Here is a 20,751-nt window from a genome sequence, read left to right on the forward strand (position 1 = left end):
TCAAATATAAACAATATTGGCAAGATAGTATGATGAAACTCCAGTGTTTATTAGCTAGATTTAACAGTTATTTAGATTTCGCCATGCTTGCTACCTCTATCCCTTTTCCTCTTTTTCTTTTGGCAAGGGGCATTTTAAAGGAAATCTCAAACATTTCATTTCACCTCTTCCTACTACATTTATGTAAAATAAGAACATATTATAGAACCACTTAGTGAGACAAAATTAGTAATATTTTCTTTGTATTAGTTTGTGCAGATACAGAATATTTTCATCACTGCAGGAAGTTCTGTTGGACACCCTTCTGTTAGGTGCTATCAGCATCACTGTAGAGGAATTTGTATAAGTATTATGCTCTGAGAAAGTGTGTACGATTGTTCATTTAATGTTTTGTTTTTATTTCTTTCAGATGTGTAGAAAAATTAACAGACAAAGGTAAGACTTGGTCGTTCTTACCTCTCATGTACATTTCAGTGATTGTTATTTTATAATCTGGTAGAAGATAGAATGAATGAACTTCAGCCTGATAATTTAAGTTGTTCCTGTTTAAAGATGACTTTTAGTAAAGAATTACTGGAATGGGTAGGTAGAATCCAGGCAGGTTTGGGCAAGTGGAACATTTCGACATTATTTAGAAACAATGATGGAAAAGCAGATTATTTGACGTTACTTTATTGCAGTTTCCTGTAAGTGCTGTCTTTTTTGTAGGGGGGGAGTAAAGTTACAAAGAGAAGAATGATACACAATATACAAAGTAGAGTGTAGACAGAATCCTGATGCTGACAGAGACTCAAATTATAAATGCAGTTTGAAGAATGTGGAAAGAAAGTGTTCTAAGATTTCAGCCTGGTGAATAATTAAATGAGGTCATGAGGTCATTTCTCTTTCAAGAGTTTTAGCAATATTGAATATAGTCTTCTGCTTATCTGAGTGTATGAAGGAAAGCTAATGTTCACTTTCTCTTTTTAAACACTTTAACTTTTTAAATTTAAACTTAATTGTATTTTTTTCATTACCATTTAGTCCCCTTATGCTCTCCTTTCCCCAGCACAGCATTCACCACACTGTGTCCATGTCCATAAGTCCTTTTTCTTTTTCACTTAGTTTCTCCATCCCCTAACAACACCACTACCACCCAACCCATCCACCCACCCCAGTAGCTATCATCTGCTCTCCATCTATGAATCTGTCTCTGTTTTGCTTGTTTGTTCAGTTTGTTCATTAGATTCCACATACAAGTGAAATCATATGATATTTGTCTTTCTCTTACTGGCTTATTTCACCTAGCATACAGGTTTCCAGGTCCATCCATACTGTTGCAAAGGGTAAAATTTTCTTCGTTTTAAGGCTTAGTAGTGCTCCATTGTGTAAATGCCCAATGGTTGGTTTATCTGCTTATCTAGTGATGGATACTCAGGCTGCTTCCACATCTTGGTGATTGTAAATAACGCTGCAGTGAACACAGGGGTGCCTATGTTTTTTTGAATTAGTGTCTTGGGTTCCTTCATATATAGTCCCAGAAGTGTGATTTCTGGGTTATAAGGCAGATGCATTTTTAATATTTTTAGATATCTCCATACTGCTTTCCATAGTGGCTGTACCAGTCTGCATTCCCACCAACAGTGCACTAGGGTCCCCTTTCTCCACAACCTCACCAGCACTTGTTTGTTGATTTATGGATGGTAGCCATTGTGCCAGGTGTGAGATGGTATCTCATTGTGCTTTTAATTTGCATTTCTGTGATGGTTAGTGATGCTGAGCATCTCTTCATGTGTTTGTTGGCCATCTGTAGGTCTTCTTTGGAGAGGTGTCTGTTCAGGTCCTTTGCCCACTTTTTAATTGGGTGGTTTGGGTTTTTTTGATGTTGAGTCTTGTAGATTTTGGATATTAACCACTTATCAGATGTATTGGTGAATATGTTCTCCCATTCTGTGGGTTGTCTTTTTATTTTGTTGATGATTTATTTTGCTGTGCAAAAACTTTTTAGTTTGATGTAGTTTCATTTTAACAACTTTTTAAAAAAGACTTTATTGTTCCTTTGCAGATTGGATTATTAAAATTAACCCTGCCCTGGCTGGTGTAGTTCAGAATTGAGAGAGGGCCTGCAAACCACACAATCTCCGTTCGATTCCCAGTCAGGGCACATGCCTGGGTTGCAGGCCAGTTCCCAGAAGGAGACTCACGAGAGGCAACTGTACATTGATATTTCTCTCCTTCTCTCCTTCCCTTCTCCTCTAAAGATAAATAAATTAAATCTTTAAAAAAAGTATTCCTTAAAAAAAAATTAACCCTATCATGTTGGTCCAGTTGCTTATTTGTTTCATTATTTTTCTAGTTATTGGTTGTTTTCCTTGATGCTAAATTTAAATATATAGCATTCTTTTTAAAACTGGAACAAATATGCTCTTAAGCATTTTTTTACATGCCTCCCCCTCTTTAATTTTTTAAAAACACTCATTTATTTTTAGAGAAGGCGGAGAGAGAAACATCAATGTGTGGTTCTCTCTCGTGCAGGTCCTCCCAACCCCCGGGGGACCCGGCCCACAATCCAGGCGTGTGGCCTGACTGAGAATCGAACTGGTGACCCTTTGGTTCGCATACTGGAGCTCAATCCACTGAGCCATGGCAGCTAGGGCACTTTTAAGCATTTTTAAACATGTTTTATATGTTGTGCCTGACAGGAATCTACTTAATATCTGAGGGGTGACTAATTAATTTATTCTCATATTCTTATTCCTTCCCCTTTCTCTCTATATAGACACACATAATTTTTTATAAAAGTTTTCCTCTTCATGAAAAATAGTTCCAGTATATGTATGTATGTGAGTATACCCACCACACACAGCAAGTTTAAAACCTGTTGAAATAATGACAGTGTGACTAGGAACCAGTAACTTGAAGTGGTGGCTGTTTTGTAAACAATTAGATGTCAATGCTCAGGTTTCTTTTTTCTCTGAATTTTAGAATGAGGCTAGTATTTCCATAGTGTAACAGGCAGAAGTGTTTTGTACTAGGCAGATTTTTGTATAGAAAGCTGTATATGGCTATTTTGTATAGCAAGTTTTTTATTTTGTTGCTGTTGTTAATGTGGAAAATAGGGTATGTCTGCCAAAAATAGAAAGACTTGTGTTCTTTTTGGAAAATTATATGGAGAAAATGTAGCTATAGCTGGCAATCAAATACCAGGACAGTTCTTATGAAAACATAAATCCTAACCTGCCTTTATTTTTGGAGCTAAAAATTTTTTGTGTGTGTCTAAAGAGTATTTCTAAAGAAATATTTTGGATTGCCTTGAGGATAACTTAGAGAACGTGGTTGAAATTTTGAACCTTTGTTGGGAGGTGAATTAATTGTTCTTTGTGTAGATGTCTTAAACCAGAAGTTGGATGCTACTTGGAACAGCAGTTGTACAGCTATGAAGAGATTAAAACTGCATTATGGGTAATTCCATCTCAGTATCAATCCTGCTCTAATCCACCAGTTAACTGCTCTGGATATACAGTTAGAGCTCAGGGTTTGAATTCAAGTTCTATCATTTATTGCAAGTAATTCTAATACTTAGCATCTAGTAATTACTCAGTAAATGGTAGGTGTTAAGTTTATAAAATTTTGAAGAAATAGATACTCTCCAACCAAAGTGAAATAATAATAAATAATATAGTTTCCTGTTCCTACTACATTTATGTAACCCTATGGGTATGTATAAATAAAACAAATGGAAAGTTGCTTTGAAAAATAGCGTTATTCATTCCACAAGTAATTACTGAGTATCCACTAGATTCCAGCATCATTCTAGGTACTGGAATGGTTGTATTGGTAATCAGTTAAGTGCAATGAAGACATTAAAACAGTGTAATATAATGTTTGATGAAGTTAGGGGTAGAGAAGTTGAGTTTCCATAAAATGGCAAATTTGGGATTATCTTGAGAAGGTAACACTTGAGCTCAGGCCTGAATATGCAGATAGATATCTGGATGAAGAACATTCTGCAAAGAAGCAAAAAGCAAAAACTTAAAATATGAAAGCTTGGTCTGCCCACTGCCAGAGGATTCCATGGTCATTGTGAAACTTTCAAGGATATTAGGAGAAATTTTAAGGGATAGAGCCTGGCTAGTTCCTTTTTACCTTGGCTTTGTTTTTATTTTGTTCTTTTTGCTTTGAACCAAGGCACATATAATTCTAGTTTTAACCATTGGATATGCTGTCAGTTTTAGCTGAAACAACTCTCTTTCATAAATTAAATTATACTCTTCTGAAGTCAGCTTAAATGTTAAAAAAATCTCACTTTCCCTGACTTCTCCATACTGCTGAGATTAGCTAATATTTCAATATGGACTTTACTAATTATTTATGGAAAACAAAGTAGAGCTAGTTATAGAAATACACAGAGTAGTCTGATCAGGTTTCTGACTGTCATAATAATGCTTATGTCTCAAATGGCTGACAGTACATTAGATAGACATTTTATTTATCCTATTTTCCTCCTAGCCCATTATCTTAAGGTAGCAGAAACCAAATTATTTCTATCAGTGTGAGAGTGATCTACTTGGATATCATGTTCTTTCTTAGTAATACCCCATATCCTTTAAATCATTTTTCTAGTTCAGACATCTGGATATGCAGATATATCTCATTTATGGCATATCTGGATTGACAAACAGTCTTAGAAAACCTTGATTATCAACTTATTTCAGTTGTGGGACATTTTGTAAATCAGATAAATGAGTGTTTCTCTTTACCTACAAAGAAATGACTTTATAATAATTTGCCAGTTACACTGTAAAACCATCTCTGACACAGTTTTAAGTTTATTCTGTTATATATAGTAATTATTTTATATTGAAATCCTTTTCCATGCTGGAACCACTTGAGAATTGTAGCAGAATGCTTTGGTGTAAGAAAATTAAAACAGAAGAAACCTAAGCTCCTGAGTGGGGAAACCTATATTCAGCCGATAAGAATCCAAAATCTTTAAGAGACATCCACCTCTACCTGAGGCCCTGACATTATTTTCACACTCATATGATCCTGAGTGGGCCAGAACCTCTGACAAAAAGGAATTAGCTCTGATTTAATACTCCCTGGCCTTTTAAGTCCGAGAAAGATAAAGCTCCTCTGAATTACAACTAGCAAGATTGATCCAACAGCATCCAGACAGAGGCCCCTTTAGCTTCAGTGCAGTTAATTCCTTGCAGGTAACCATGATTTTTGCCTTCTGCCTCCCCACCTCATTAAACTTGGCATGCTTCTTTGACCCTAATCAAATGCCCAACTCTTGTCCTAACTTCTTTTTTTTATTCTTTATTTTTAAAATTATTTATTTATTTTAATATATTTTATTGATTATGCCATTACAGTTGTCCCATTTCCCCCTTCACTCCCCTCCAACCTGCACACCCCTCCCCCACCATTCCCCCCTTCCGTTCATGTCCATGTGTCATAAGTTCTTTAGATTCTGTATTTCCCATAGTATTCCTGCCCTCCCCCCTGTCTGCTTTCTACCTACTATTTATGCTACTTATTCTCTGTACCTTCTCCCCCCTTCTCCTCCCATTCCCCTGTTGCTAACCCTCCATGTGATCTCCATTTCTATGGTTCTGCTCCCGATCTAGCTGTCCTCTTAGTTTGCTTTTGTTTTAGGTGTGGTTGTTAATAGCTGTGAGTTTGCTGTCCTTTCACTCTTCACATTTTCTATCTTCTTTTTCTTAAATAAGTCCCTTTAACATTTCATGTAATAAGGGCTTGGTGATGATGAACTCCTTGGATTTGACCTTATCTGAGAAGCACTTTATCTGCCCTTCCATTCTAAATGAAAGCTTTGCTGGGTAGAGCAATCTTGGCTGTAGGTCTTTGGATTTCATGACTTGGAATACTTCTTTCTAGCCCCTTCTTGCCTGTAAGGTCTCTTTTGAGAAGTCCGCTGACAGTCTGAATGGGAGCTCCTTTGTAGGTGACTGTCCCCTTATCTCTTGCTGCTTCTAGAATTCTCTCCTTCATTTTAATCTTGATTAATGTAATTATGATGTGCCTTGGTGTGTTCCTTCTAGGGTCCAACTTCTTTGGGATTCTCTGAGCTTCCTGGATTTCTTGGAAGTCTATTTCTTTTGCCAGACTGGGGAAGTTCTCCTTTATTATTTGTCCAAATAAGTTTTCCACTCATGGCTGTTCCTCTTCCCCTTCTGGTACCCATATAGTTCAGATGTTGGAACGTTTAAAGAAGTCCTGGAGGTTCCTAAGCCTCTCCTCTTTTTTTTGAATTCTCATTTCTTCATTCCTTTCTGGTGGGATGTTTTGTTCTTCCTTCTGGTCCACTCCCTTGATTTGAGTCCCGGTTTCCTTTCCATCACTGTTGGTTTCCTGTGCATTTCCCTTCATTTCAATTAGTTTAGCCTTCATATGTTCCTCTAATTTGTGGCTAAAATCAACCAATTCTGTGAGCATCCTGATCACCAGTGTTTTGAACTGTGCATCTGAAAGGTTGGCTGTTTCTTGGTCACTTAGAATTATAGGCTCTGGGGCTTTGAGCTGTTCTTGAGTCATGGTGTTTGGTCTGTTCGCACCTGTTTTGTATGAGGGGCGGAGCCTTTGGTGTTCGTCGGGCAACCCAGTTGCTGGGTTGTGACATGTTCTGTTCTGGCTGAGTGGTTCATTGTTGTCGGACTTCCGTACAGTTCAGTTTTCACTGCTGTTTTGGCTGCGTTTTTGTTTCTAAAACTTTGCTGTCTTTAAATTTAGTTGTGGGAGGGGGCACAGTGTTTCCACCTACGCCTCCATTTGGCCAGAAGTCTGTCCTAACTTCTTATTGGCTGTTTCTGTTTGTAATTTTGCCTCTGTGAGAATTTCTAAACTATATTTTTTACTGTAACTCTCCCCAAACTCCAGTGTCAGTTATCTATTGTATAGCAAACCATTAGTAGTTAAAAAAATTTAGTAGTTAAAAATACAGCAATTGTTTTTTTCTAGTTTGGCTGTTATTACTTTGTTGTAGTCCAGACCTTTTCTTGTCATGGTGGTCTCAAGGAGTGTTCCAAGGGGTGAAGCCAAAAGCTACAAGGCATCTGGAAGCCCGCACCCACATGATACAAGAGCAACATAAAAAGTCAATTGTGTCTGATATTAGCAACAAAAATTGAAAGTATAAAATTAAAAAATAATAACATTAAAATAGTATCAAAAGTACTGCGTAGGACCAAATCTGATAAACATGAGTAAGACTTACACATGGAATGTATAGAACATTGCTGAGTAAAATTAAAGACCTAAGTAAACAGCCATGTACCTTGTTCATGGGTTTGAAGATTTGATATTGTTAAGTGTGTGTTGGGGAAGCTGGACCACTCTCGTACACAATTTACAAAAATAAACTCAAAAGTGGATTAAAGACAGAAATGTAAAGCCTGAAACCATAAAACTCCTAGAAGAAAACATAGGGAGTAAATGACATCAGTCTGAGTAATATCTTTTTGGATACATCCCCTCAAGCAAGGGAAACAAAAGCTAACGAATGAGACTTCATCAAACTACAAAGCTTCTACACAGCAAAGGAAAACCAACAAAACAAAAAGACAACTGACTGAATGGAAGAATATGTTTGCAAATGATATGTCTAAAGGATTGATATCCAAAATAGTAAGAAATGACTCAGTAACAAAAAATAATCTGGTCCAAAAATGGTCAGAGAACATGAAAAAAACATTTCCCCAGATAAGTTACTCAGACTGCCAACAGACATGAAAAAATGTTCAGCATCTCTGATCATCAAAGTAACGCAAGTCAAAGCACAGTGAGATACTACCTCACACCAGTCAGAATTGCTGCTATCAGAAAGTCAATAAATAACATATTGGCGAGGATGTGGAGAAAAGGGAGCTCTTGTGCACTGTTGGTAGAACTGCAAACTGTTGCAGACCCTAGGGGGAAAAGTATGGAGCTTCATCAATAAAAATAGATATGCCATATGACCCAGCAATTCTCTCTGGGTATTTATTCAAAGAAAATTAAAAAACTAATTAAAAAAGATAAATGGACCCTTGTGTTCATTTCAGTGTCATTTACAATAGGCAAGTTATGGAAGCAACCTAGGTGTCCATTGATAGATGAATAAAAAGATGTGATACACATATATCCCTACATACCGTGGAATACTATGCAGCATAAAAAAAGAATGAAATCTTTCCATTTACAACAACATAGATGGATCTACAGGATATGCCAAGTGAAATGAGGCAGACAAAAACAAATGTTACATGGTTTCACTTATATGTGGAATCTAAAAAAAATTAAAAAGCAGACTCAGAAACAAAGACCAAAGAGACTATCAGAATGGAGGGGTTGGGAAGGTGGGTGAAAAGAGGTAGGGGGATATAATCAATAATATTTTGATGAGTTTATACAGTGACAGATGCTTACCAAAATTAGTGGGGTGATTACATTGTAAGGTATAAAAACATTGAATCACTTTATTATACATCTGAAACTAATATACCCAATATGATTATATACCAACTTACTGAAATTTAAAATTTTCAATTAAATTTTTCTTTTTAAATTAAAATTTAATTAAAAATGTAATTTCTCCCTATATTGGTCTATAAATGCAATTAAAATCCCAACAAGATTTTTTGTGGAGAGTTTTGACTTTGAAAACTTGAAAAGTTCTTGGGGACCCTTTGAGGTATACATACACCTCTTTTCTAAGAGTGGGATTGATTCTTTAAGGAAAGAGGAAGAAGTGAATAGATACTTCATGGCCATCACGACTACTACACATGTGTATTCCATAGTTTATTTAATTGTACCTGATTGGAGGACCTTTGATATTTCAGTATTCTGGAATTGCAGATTTTTTTTTAAAGCAAAAGTAGATTTAGAGTTCATATGGAAAATAATACAATACTGAGTAAATAATAATACAAGGATAAATTCTGTTTCGTGTACTCAAAACTGTAAACCTACTTTTGCCCAGCCCTCTAGTATACTGTTTATTTGCTGATGTACTTCTCTCCCATTCTAGGGAATATAAAAAGCACATGTTTTCTGTTTCCTGAATTGCCCATTTCTTTCCACTTTTTTCCCGCATCTGTTTAGCCTCTTAGAGATTTTCCTCCAGTTTTGGGTGTTCTCTTTTTTAGAGTAAAGTACTAAAATGCTGATTGGAAGGTCTGTGTATACACAGATGTTCTACTCGGTAGACATCTCTAACTTATATGTCCAAAATGGAACACATACTCTCTACTATCCCCTCAAAACAAACAACAAAATCACCTGATCTTTTTCTGTGAATGCTCTTCCACTATCCATCCAATTGTTCAGGTCATAAATGTAGAAACCAGTTAAATCTGTCCCCTTCTGTTCCTTTATTTAAGTCATTCTTTAGTCCTGTCTGATTTTTCTCCTAAGTGTTTCACATTATTTCCAATTCTTTCCATCTGTCATACTATTTATTACTCTCAATCATCTGTTAATTCATTGCCTAGTCTGTCAGAGTAGACTTTGAGCAGGTATCCTTGAATCTACTTTTCCTACCTAAGTCATTCTCTCCCCTGCAGCCAGAGTGAACATTAAAACCAAATCTGATCATGCCTTCCACTCAAACTCACTGGCTTTCTGTGGCTCCCCTTTTTTAAAGACTTTTTCCTGCCTCTTCAGCAACCTTGTAAATGACAGTTTCTGTCATGTTCTCTCTGCCCCAGTCATATTGGTCTTCTTTCATTTCTTGTCTAAAAGCGATTACATGCACTATGCCTACTTTTTTCCTCCTATCACCCACCCATCTACTTAAGAGTCCAACCATATTTATTCAAACTTAAATGTTAAATTTTGAGCTAATTGTTAGCTATAGAGAGTTTCAAAGAGAACATCCTTTCACTCTCTCAAACTTACGTCTAAGCAGTCTTTTAATGTGTTAGAGACGATTTATTCACCAAGTGCCTCCACTGTGAAAATAAATGGCATTAACTCGTGATTCTGATTTTTTCCCCTAAACCTTTAGTATCTATAGAAATTTGTAAATGCTCACTAATATTTTTTATCCTTTCACTGTTCCTGGAAGTAAAATCAAAACATAGACGTAGTAAACAGAAGCAGATGACTAGAACAAAAAAAAATGAATTTAAGTACTAACACACACATATATATAAACTGTCTTGTTGATTTAAAAATGAATAAACCAGATTGGAATATATAAAAAAATCAGCTTTTATGCTGGTCTCTAATTTTAAAAAAAATTCCTCCAGTTCTCTGTTTTAAAATACAACAAAATGCAATCTTAGATTTAAAAATTCACTTTTACGGAGTAATTCTTGTGGTCTTTTAGGTCAGTGTATTACATAAATGGGGCTCCCTCTCTTGGCACTTGAACCTAAGGCTGAATGGAAATGAGCCAAATCTGAATGAAGCCCTGAGTCTCTTTTGTATGGTTAGGTGTGGCATATAGAAAAAATACAGACTTTGGACTTAGATATATCTGGGTGTAAATTGTACCTCCACAACTTAATATGTGGTAAGCCAAGGGGATTCAGTTACTACCTGCTCTCCTCATCTATGAAGAATAATATTACTTGACAGGGTTATGAAGACTAAATTTAGAAAGATGAAGAAAATACTGCCAAACACCAAACACTTACCCAGTGTTTAAGATTTGTCAGTTTCTCAGAGGAAATGAAAATATTTTAATAGAGGTGAGAAGACCTTTACTGTAGCTGCTTCCCAGCCAGTCAATCAACCGCTCCCTGTTTCAGCCAACATGCTGTGTTAGCTTTGTAATCTTGAACAAGTCATTTAATTTCTCTAAGTGTCAATTAGAAAAATAGGTAACCTGAGGGAGGACCAGATCATACTAGGATAACCCTTGTACAGGTATTTTATCCTGGTAAAGTGGCTATCATCTTTTGGAATTTAATGAATTAGGTTGCTTTGAAAAAAGTATCTTTTGCTGTAGGATTGAGATAAACCACTCTTACATTTCATCTTTTGCTACCTAGAAGAATTAGGATAAATATTACCTGCCAGTAGTGCTAACTAATATCTTTTTGTCTCAGTTCACACTGTCAGCCACTCTTAATTTGCCCTTTCTTCCTTTTTCTAGAAAACAGGGTTATATTCACTATGCCTACATGTTGTTTAGACAGTGGCTACCTGGTACCTTTTCCACCTAGACCACTGTGGCTTTTCTCTTTCCTTTCGTATTATATGTCAAGAAGTTTCTTCAGATCAACTAATAATATGAAAAATGGCCTTATTAAAATATCATATTTATTTATTTTTAGAGAGAGGGGAAGAAAGGGAGAAAAAGGGAGAGACACATCAGTGTGTGGTTGCTTCTCATGTGCCCCCTACTGGGGACCTGGCCTGCAACCCAGACATATGCCCCGACAGGGAATCAAACTAGTGACCCTTTGGTGCTCAATCCACTAAGCCATACCAGCCAGGGCTAGAAATGGCCTTGAAGTGTACCACACAGAAGAAATTTGGTTCGTTCTTTCAAGAGTCATTCATGTTTTAGCATGGATTAGTGTTTCATTTGTTTTTATGAGTAATACTCCATTGTATGGATGCAGTACGTTTTGATAGATGCCAGTTACCACATTTTGGCTCGTGTGAATTATACTGCTATGAATTCGTGTATTGTCTGGATACCTGTTTTCATTTTGAGGAGTGTATACCCAGGAGTGGAATTGGTCTCATAATTCTGTTTCTGTTTTTGAGGAACAACCACCTGTTTTCCACAGTGACTGCACCATTTTATATTCCAACCATCAATGTACAAGAATTTCAGTTTTTTCATATCATCTCTAAAACTTATTTTTAAAATTATTATAGTCATCCTAGTGAGTGTGAAGTATTAATCTCATTGTGGTTTTGAATTGCATTTCACTAGTGACTTACATTGAGCATCTTTTTCTGTACCTTTTGGCTATCTGTACTATCTTTGGAGAAATATCTAAGTCTTTCGGTCATTTTTTAGGTGAATTCTTTATGTTGTTGAGAAAGTTCTTAATATATTCTTGATATTTAGATTCTTATATCTCCCATTCTGTAGTGTTTTTTTTTTAACACTTCCAGAGTTTTTGAGTGTTAGCTCTTATGTTTAGGTCTTTGCTCCATTTTGAGTTAATTTTTGTATATGGTAAAAGGTCCAACATCTTTTTTTAAGACCATTTAGTATGCTTTTGTATTATAGGATATAAAAACAACCCCCATCTGTGGAGTGTTAAGCTGACACCCAAGATGACCGAAGCCTCCCATATTCAATATCTCACCATTTTCTGGTTGTGCCCCCCAAAAAACAGCAACTGACTTCACCTCTTTTTTAAAAAATCATTTACACTGAAACAAAGTGGGATGAGCTGAAATTATCTCCTTTTTCAAAATGGTTTTAGAGCTGGTTAGAAAACTTGGGTTGGTAATAAAATAGTTGATAAAAATATTTCTCCGATTGTGCAAGAAGGGAGACAGAGACCACTAATAGGATGTGTATGGTACTGATCAGACTTGGCTTCTTTTTCTCTTCATCTGAGACTGCACTCACCTTGTTTTTAGTTTCTCCATTTTCCGCACCTAAAACTTTTTAGGTTCTGGATTAGCCACGTTGCCTATTTGTCCTGTATTCCCCTTTTCCTTTTATTTTGCTTTTTTTTTTTTTTTTTTTTTGTCTGCAGATTTATCCTGAGAAGAGCGCCATGATGTATGGTCAAGTATCATACACTGTGTACAATGATTAGCTAAAAGGATCGATTTTGAGCTTATCGTTTTTAGGGGTTGAAGACTCTTTTCTGTCACCTTTTTTGGCTTTGTTTCCACTTTTTCGGGAATAGGTTTAGCTGACATCCTCACTGATTTCCTCTTGGGCTCCTCCTTCACCACTTTCTCAGTGGAGCTGACCTTCTTGTACATCAAGGCATGGGGCACCTAGAGCTTCACAAACCTTGGCTGCCTGGCAGCTGCCACTTCTCCCACTACCCAAGCTACCCCGAACTTCATTCTTTGCATGTGAATATCCAGTTGTCTTAGACCATTTAGATTTTTTGTTTTGTTTTCTTATGTGGTGATTACCAGAGGGAAAGTGGGGTGGGAGGAGGTAGGAGAGGGTAAAGGAGAAGTAAATGGTGATAGAAGGAGACTTGAGTTGGAGTGGCGGCATACAATGCAGTATACAGATAATGTATTTAGAATCATGCTCCTGAACTTACATAATTTTATTAACCAATGTCACCATAATAAATAAAATAAAAACAACTAATATTTATGCAGCCTTGCTAAATAAGTGTTACCTTTAATAGGATTTTTGTTGTTGTTATTGGGTTGTTTTTGTTTTTGTTCTTGTTCTTTTGCTTAATTGCTCTGGCTAAAACTTCGGGTATCCTTGTCTTACTCCTCATCTTAGGGTGAGAGCTTTCTGTTTTTTGCCACTGAGTATGTTACCTTTGGGTTTTTGTTAAATGCCCTTTATCAAGTTAAGGAAGTTCTATTCTAGTCCTAAGAATAGGAATAATAATACATAATAATACAGTTTGTACATCTTATTATGTATTCTTACCATGAAAGTTTGTACATTTGTCATAGGCTTTTCTACATCATTTGAGGTGGTCGTATACTTTTTTCTTCGATTTATTAATGTGTGGTACATTACATTTATTGATTTTTGTGTGTTGTACCACCCTCAAAATCCTGGGATGCATCCTGCTTGGTCATAGTGTTTAACATGATGCATAATCTTAATTTAATGCTGGATTCAGTTTCTGAGGGATATATAGCTTACTTCTGGTCTATAGCTTACTTATGATACCTTCATCCGTCTTTGGTATCAGAGTAATGGCCTTGGAGAATGAGTTGGAAACTATTCCCTCTTTGTTTTTTTTTTTAAGAGTTTTAGAAGGATTATTGTTAATTCTTCTTTAAATATTTACTATTCAGTAGTGAAACCATCTGCTTCTGGCCTTTTATATCCTTTGGGAGGTGTTTGATTAATACCAAAGTCAGTGTCTTCACTTGTTATAAGTACATACAGATTCCCTGTTTCTTGAGTTAGTATGTATGTGTGTAGGAGTTCATTTGGGTTATTTGTCGGTATGCAATTTTTCGTTGTATTCTGTTATACCTTTTTATTTCTGTAAGGTCAGTGATAATGCCCCAGTTTTATTTCTAATTTTAATAATTAGTCTTTTATTTTCCCTTAGTCTAGCTAAAGTTTTGTCAATTTTGTTGATCTTTTTAAAGAACCAACTTTTGGTTCTATTGATTTTTCTCTGTTGGTTTTTTGGTTTTTTATTTATTTATTTATTTATTTATCTTTAGAGGGGAAGGAGAGAGAGAGAGAGAAAAACATCAGTGTATGGTTGCCTTTTGTGTGTCTCCTGCTGGGAGTTGGCCTGCAGGGAACCAGCCTGCAACCCAGGCATGTGCCCTGACTAGGAATCGAACCGCAATCGTCTGGTTCGCAGGCCCGCGCTCAATCCACTGAGCTACACCAGCCAGGGCTCTCTGTTTGTTTTTCTATTTTCTTATTTATCTCTGCTCTATGTCCTTTCTTCTAGTAGCTTTGGGTTCAGTTGGCTCCTCCTTCCCACTTTAAGGTGTAAAGTTAGGTTATTGTCAAACATGATTTTTTTTGTATTTTAATGTAGGCATTATGTCTAAATTTTCCTCTGAACACTCCTTTCACTGCAGTACATAGAGTATGTTGTGTTTTTATTTTTATTCATTCATCTTTAAGTATTTTTTAATACTTTCCCATATGCGTCCCCCCACCAGGATCTAACCCATAACCTTTTGGTGTACCAGATGACACTCCAACTAACTGAGCCATCTGGCCAGGGCATCCTACACCAATTCTTGACTTGAAGTCTGCTTTGATACCAGTAGAGCTACTTGCAGTGGGTAGAATTATCCCCCTTCATCCCCCTCCCCTGCAAAAAAGAAATGTTGAGTACCTGTGAATATGACATAATTTGAAAATGGGATCTTTGCAGTAAATAAGTCTTTGTTGTAATTTCATATGCAGCCCTAGTAAGCGAACACATATGTTGGTACCAGAGATGGAGTGTTGCTGTAACAAAGTACCTAAAAATGTGGAAATGGTTTTGGTTAATGGCTAGTAGTGTTTGAGAGAATTCTGAGTCACTTAGTCAATAAAAAACAAACCTAGATTGCCTTAGGAGACAATCTAGCAAGTTGGCCGAAATAATGGGCGTTAAAGGTGATTTGGGGAGGTCATAGAGGAAAATGATGAACATGTTGGAAAATGGGGGAAAGAAAGGCGATCCTTGAAACAGAGCTGCAAGAACTATGTTCTGTTCAGAGGAAAATCGAACTTCTAAGTGGTGAACTTGCATTTACCTGAGAAAATTTCCAAGCGAAGTATGGCAAGTACAGCCTGGTTATACTAAAATTTGAGTGGAAAGAGATAAGTTAAAAAATGAACTGTTAAGTAAAAACGAACCAGCATTTGGTATCTTTCTATATAGTATTGTGTGTCCATTAACATACATTGTTACATGTTTTATATATTTGTCTTTTAAGTCATGTAGGGGGGAAAAAAGAGGAGTTAAAGGCCCAATGTACAATAATACTGTTTTCTATTTACCTGTGTAATTACCTTTACAGCTTCATTTCCTCATAAGGCTTTGAGTTACTGTCTAGTGTCCTTTTATTTCAGCCTGGAGGACTCCCAATAGCACTTGTAGGGCAGGCTTACTAACAACAAACTCAATTTTTATCTGGGAATGTTTTGATTTCTCCTTCATTTTTAAAGTTTAGTCCCTTTACCTGGCAGTCATCAGTTTGTTCTCTGTTTCTGTGAGTTAATTTGTTTCTTTTGTTCTTTAGATTCCACGTATAAGTGTAGTCATATGGTTTTTGTCTTTTCCTGTCTTTCTGTTTCATGTAGCATAGTAACCTCTAGGTCCATCCATGCTGTCACAAATGGTAAGCTTTCATTCTTTGTATTCCCAAGTAAGATTTCATTGTATATATGTACCACCATCTTTTATCCACTTGTCTATTGGTGGGCACTTACGTCACTTCCATCCCTTGGCTGTTGTTGTAAATAATACCGCAGCGAACACACAAGTGTATATATTCTTGCAAATCAGTGTTTTGGGTTTCTTCAGATACATCCGGAAGTGGAATTGTTGGGTTATGAGGAAATGCCATATCTGAGGAACCTTTATACTCCTACACCAATGGTGTGTTCCCAGCAACAGTGCACTAGGGTTCCCTTTTCTCCACATCTTTCCAACACTTGTTTGTTCTTTTGTTTATGATGGCCATTCTGACAGGTGTGAGATATCTTAGGGTGTTTTTCATTTGCATTTCTATGATGATTAGTGACATTGAGCATCTATTTATATGTCTATTGGCCATCTGCATGTGTTTGGAGAAGTGCCTGTTCAGGTCCTCTATACATTGTTTAATTGCATTTATTTTGGGGGGGGTGTTCAGTTGTATGAGTTCTTTATAAATTTGGGGTATTAACCCCCTATCACTGGCAAATATTTTCTTCCATTCAGTAGGTTGTCTTTTCGTTTTATTGATGGTTTCCTTTGTTGCGTGAAAACATTTTAGTTTGACATAGGCCCATTTGTTTATTTTTTTCTTTTGTTCCCCTAGCCTGAGGAAATACATCAGAAAAAATATAGTTAAGGGAAATGTCAGAGATTTTACTGCCTGCTTTTTTTGTAGGAGATTTATGGTTTCAAATCTTACATTTAAGTCTTTAATTCATTCTGAATTGTTGTACATGGTGTAAGAAGGTTGTCCAGATTTATTTTTTACATGTATCTGTACAATTTTCCTAATACCATTTATTGAATAGATGGTCTTTATCCCATTGTATGTTCTTGCCTCCAGTGTCACCTATGAATTGACTATGTAGAAGTGAGTTTACTTCTGGGCTCCCTATTCAGTTCCACTCAACTGTGTCTATTTTCATGCCAGTACACTGTACCATGCATTTTTTATTACTATAACCTTGTAGTGTAGTTTGATTTCAGGTAGTGTGATACCTTCAACTTTATTCTTCTTTCTTAAGATTGTTGCTATTTGGGGTCGTTTGTGGTTCCATGTAAATTTTTGGATTGTTTGTTTTAGTTCTACCCAAAATGCTCTTGGTATTTTGATAGGAATTATATTGAAACAATAGGTTGCTTAGAGTAGTGTGGACATTTTAACAGTGTTAATTTTTCCTATCCATGAGCATAGTATATATACTTCATTTATTTGTGACTTGTTCAGTTTATTTCTTCAATGTCTTATAATTGTCCAAGTTATGGGTCTTTTACCTCCTTAGTTCAATTTATTCCTAGGTAGTATGGTTTTTTTTAAATTGATTATGCCATTATAGTTGTCCCGTTTCCTTGTCCCTTCATTCCCCTCCACCCTGCACACCCCCTCCCACCCACATTCCTCCCCTTTAGTTCATGTCCATGTGTCATAAGTTCTTTAGCTTCTACGTTGCCCACACTACTGTTGCCCTCCCCCTTTCTGTTTTCTCCCCTCTGTCTATGCTATTTATTCTCTGTACCTCATCTTCCTCCCCTCCTGCTCCCACTCCCCTGTTGCTAACCCTCCATGTGATCTCCATTTCTTTGGCTCTCCTCCTGTTCTGGCTGTCTGCTCAGTTTGCTTTTGTTTTAGGTGTGGTTGTTAATAACTTTGAGTTTGCTGTCCTTTTACTGTTCATATTTTTATGTTTTTGATGCAATCGTGAATAGGATTGTTTTCTTCATTTCTCTTTCTGATATTTTATTATTATATAAAATGTAAATTATTTCTGAATATTTTATATCCTGATAGTTTACTGAATTCATTTATCAGTTCTAGTAATTTTGGGGGGTTGAATCATCAGGGTTCCCTCAATATAGTACCATGTCTTGTGTAAATGACAGTTTTACTTTTCCAGTTTGGGTGCCTTTTATTTCTTCTTCTTGTCTGTTTGGCTAGGACTTCCCAGTACTATGTTGAATAAAAGGAGTGAAAGTGGACATCCCTCCCTGCCTTGTTCCTGATAAGGGAAGCACTTTCAGTGTTTCCACCTTGAGTATCAATCATATTAGCTGTGGGTTTGTCATTTATGGCCTGTAGTATATGGAGGTATGTTCCCTCTGTTCCCACTTTGCTTGAGAGTTTTTAAAGTCATAAATGGGTGCTAGATTTTTGTCAAATGCTTTTTTGACATTTGTCGATATGATATGATTATGTGGTTTTTATCCTTCGTTTATGTGGTGTGCCACTTTAATTGATTTGCAGGTACTGAACCAACTTTGCATCCCAGGAATAAATCCCACATGATCATGCTGTGTGAATTTTTGTTAATGAATTGCTGGATTTGGTTTGCTAATTTTTAGTCGAGGATTTTAGTATCTATGCTCATCAGGGATATTGGTGTAATTTTCTTTATTTGTGATGTCTTTATTTGGTTCATAATCAGGATAATGCTGGCCTTGTAAAACAAGCTAGGAAGTCTTCTCTTCATTGAATATTTTGGAATGGTTTGAGAATTGGTGTTTCTTCTTTTCTGAATGTTTGGTAAAATTCACTTGTGAAGCTGTCCAGTAGAGGACTTTGTTTGATGGGAGTTTTTTTATTAGTGCTTCAATTTCATTGGTTGTAATCAGTGTGTTCAGGTTTTCTGTTTCTTCCTTGATTAAGTCTTGAGAGAATATATGTTTCCATTAATTAATCCATTTCCAGATTGTCCAGTTTGTTGGCATATATTATTTGTAGTATTTTCTTATGATGTTTTTTATTTCTGTGGTGTCAGTTGTCACTTTTCTTTCATTTCTGGCTTTATTTATTTGGGTCTTCTTGTTTTTTTCTTGATGACTATGGTTAAATGTTTTTTTTAAAATATATTTTATTGATTATACCATTACAGTTGTTCTATTCCCCCCTTCATTCCCCTCCACCCGCACCCTCCCTCCCCCACCACTCTCCCCCCGCTTAGTTTATAACCACGTGTCTCAAGTTCTTTGGATTCTATATTTCCTCCACTATTCTCGCCCTCCCCCCTATCTATTTTCTACCTACCATCTATGCTATTTTCTGTGCCTTCTCCCCCTCCCACCCCCCTGTTGCTAACCCTCCATGTGTTCTTCAGTTCTATGGTTCCACTCCTGATCTAGCTGTCCTCTTGGTTTGCTTTTGTTTTAGGTGTGGTTGTTAATAACTGTGTGTTTGCTGTCCTTTCACTGTTCATATTTTTCATCATCTTTTTCCTACATAAGTCCCTTTAGCATTTCATATAATAAGGGCTTGGTGATGATGAACTCCTTGATGCTCCTTGAACTCCTTGGTTTCATTGATGCTTTTTTTTTCTCTTTTAGGACTCATGTATTTTCTCTGATCTTTATTGTTTCCTTTTTTCTGCTCACTTTGGGCTTTGCTGATGTTTTTTTCCTAGTTCCTTTAGGTGTAAATTTAGATTGTTTGAGGTTTTTCCTGTTTCTTGAGGTAAGTCTGTATTGCTATAAATTTCCCTCTTAGAATTTCTTTTGCTGTGTCCCATAGATTTGAAGTTGTTGTGTTTTCATTTGTCTCAGGGTTTCTTTTGATTTTTTTCCCTTGGTCTCATTGTTAACCAGTTCACTGTGTAGTAACGTGTTATTTGACCTCTGTGTGGTTGTGTGGTTTTTGGTTTTTTTCTTGCAATGATTTCTAGTTTCATACCATTGTGGTTGGAGAAGATGTTGAATATGATTTTGATCTTTTTAAATTTGAGGCTTGTTTAGTATCTTAACATGACATATGTCTTGGAAGATGTTCCATGTGCACTTGAAAAGAATGTAAATTTTGCTTCGTGGTGATATGTTCTAAAAATATCAGTTAAATCTATCTCGTCTAATGTGTAATTTCAGGCCATTGTTTCCTTGTTGATTTGGTGTCTGAGTTCTATCCATTGATGTCAGTAGGGTGTCAAAATTCCATATTATGGCTGTATTTTGATCTGTTTTAGTTATTTCCATCAAGATTTACTTTATATATTTAGATACTTCACTGTTGGATGCATAAATGTTCACAAGGGTTATATCTTATATCCTCTTGTTGGATTGATTCCATTATCGTTATGGAATGTCCTTTGTCTATTATTACTTGGCTTTTATTTTAAAGTCTACTTTGTCAGATATAAGGATTGTCACCCACACTTTTGTTTGTTTCCATTTGCATGAAATATCTTTTTCCAGCCGTTTACTTTTAGTCTGTCTTTTCTATAAGTGGGTCTCTTGTAGAGAGCATTTATGAGTCTTTTTTTTCCTATTCATTCAGCTAACTTATGTCTTTTGATTGGAACATTTATTTAATCTATTTACATTTAAAGTGATTGTTAATAGATATGTATTTATTGCCATTTTTATTCATATTTCTTTTCCCCCCCTTCATCCTAATTAGTCACTCTACATTTCTTATAATACAGGTTTGGTGATGGTGATCTCCTTTAGCTTGTTCTTGTCTGAGAGGCTCTTTATTTCTTCCTCAATTTGAAATGATAGCCTTGCTGGGTAAAGTAGTTTGGGTTGCAGGTTCTTGCTTTTCATCATTTTGTATAGTTCTTACCAATTTCTTTTGGCCATTCTGTTGACAAATTGGCTGACAATCTTATGGGAACTCCCTTGTGGGCAACTAACTTTTTTTCCTTGCTGTTTTAAATATTCTCTCTTTGTCTTAACCTTTGCCATTTTAATTATGATGTGTCTTGGTGGAGCCTCTTTGGCTCCATCTGCTCTTCCTGGACTGTGTGTCTTTTTTCTTCACCAG

The 20,751-nt window shown here is 36.2% G+C and overlaps 1 protein-coding gene across 3 annotated transcripts in view; it reads left to right on the plus strand.

Moving 5' to 3' along the window:
• Positions 1–20,751, plus strand: part of ZFP91 (ZFP91 zinc finger protein, atypical E3 ubiquitin ligase) — a 44,270-nt gene that overhangs the window by 3,423 nt on the left and 20,096 nt on the right. For all 3 annotated transcript variants that reach the window (XM_037060439.1, XM_037060437.1, XM_037060438.1), the window contains exon 2: positions 410–435. In XM_037060439.1, coding sequence (XP_036916334.1) covers positions 410–435 — 26 coding nt within the window. The remainder of the gene's footprint in view (positions 1–409; positions 436–20,751) is intronic.

This window comes from Sturnira hondurensis, unplaced genomic scaffold (genome assembly GCF_014824575.4).
Source record: "Sturnira hondurensis isolate 20B ecotype Veracruz unplaced genomic scaffold, ASM1482457v3 Scaffold0011880, whole genome shotgun sequence".
NCBI lineage: Eukaryota > Metazoa > Chordata > Mammalia > Chiroptera > Phyllostomidae > Sturnira > Sturnira hondurensis.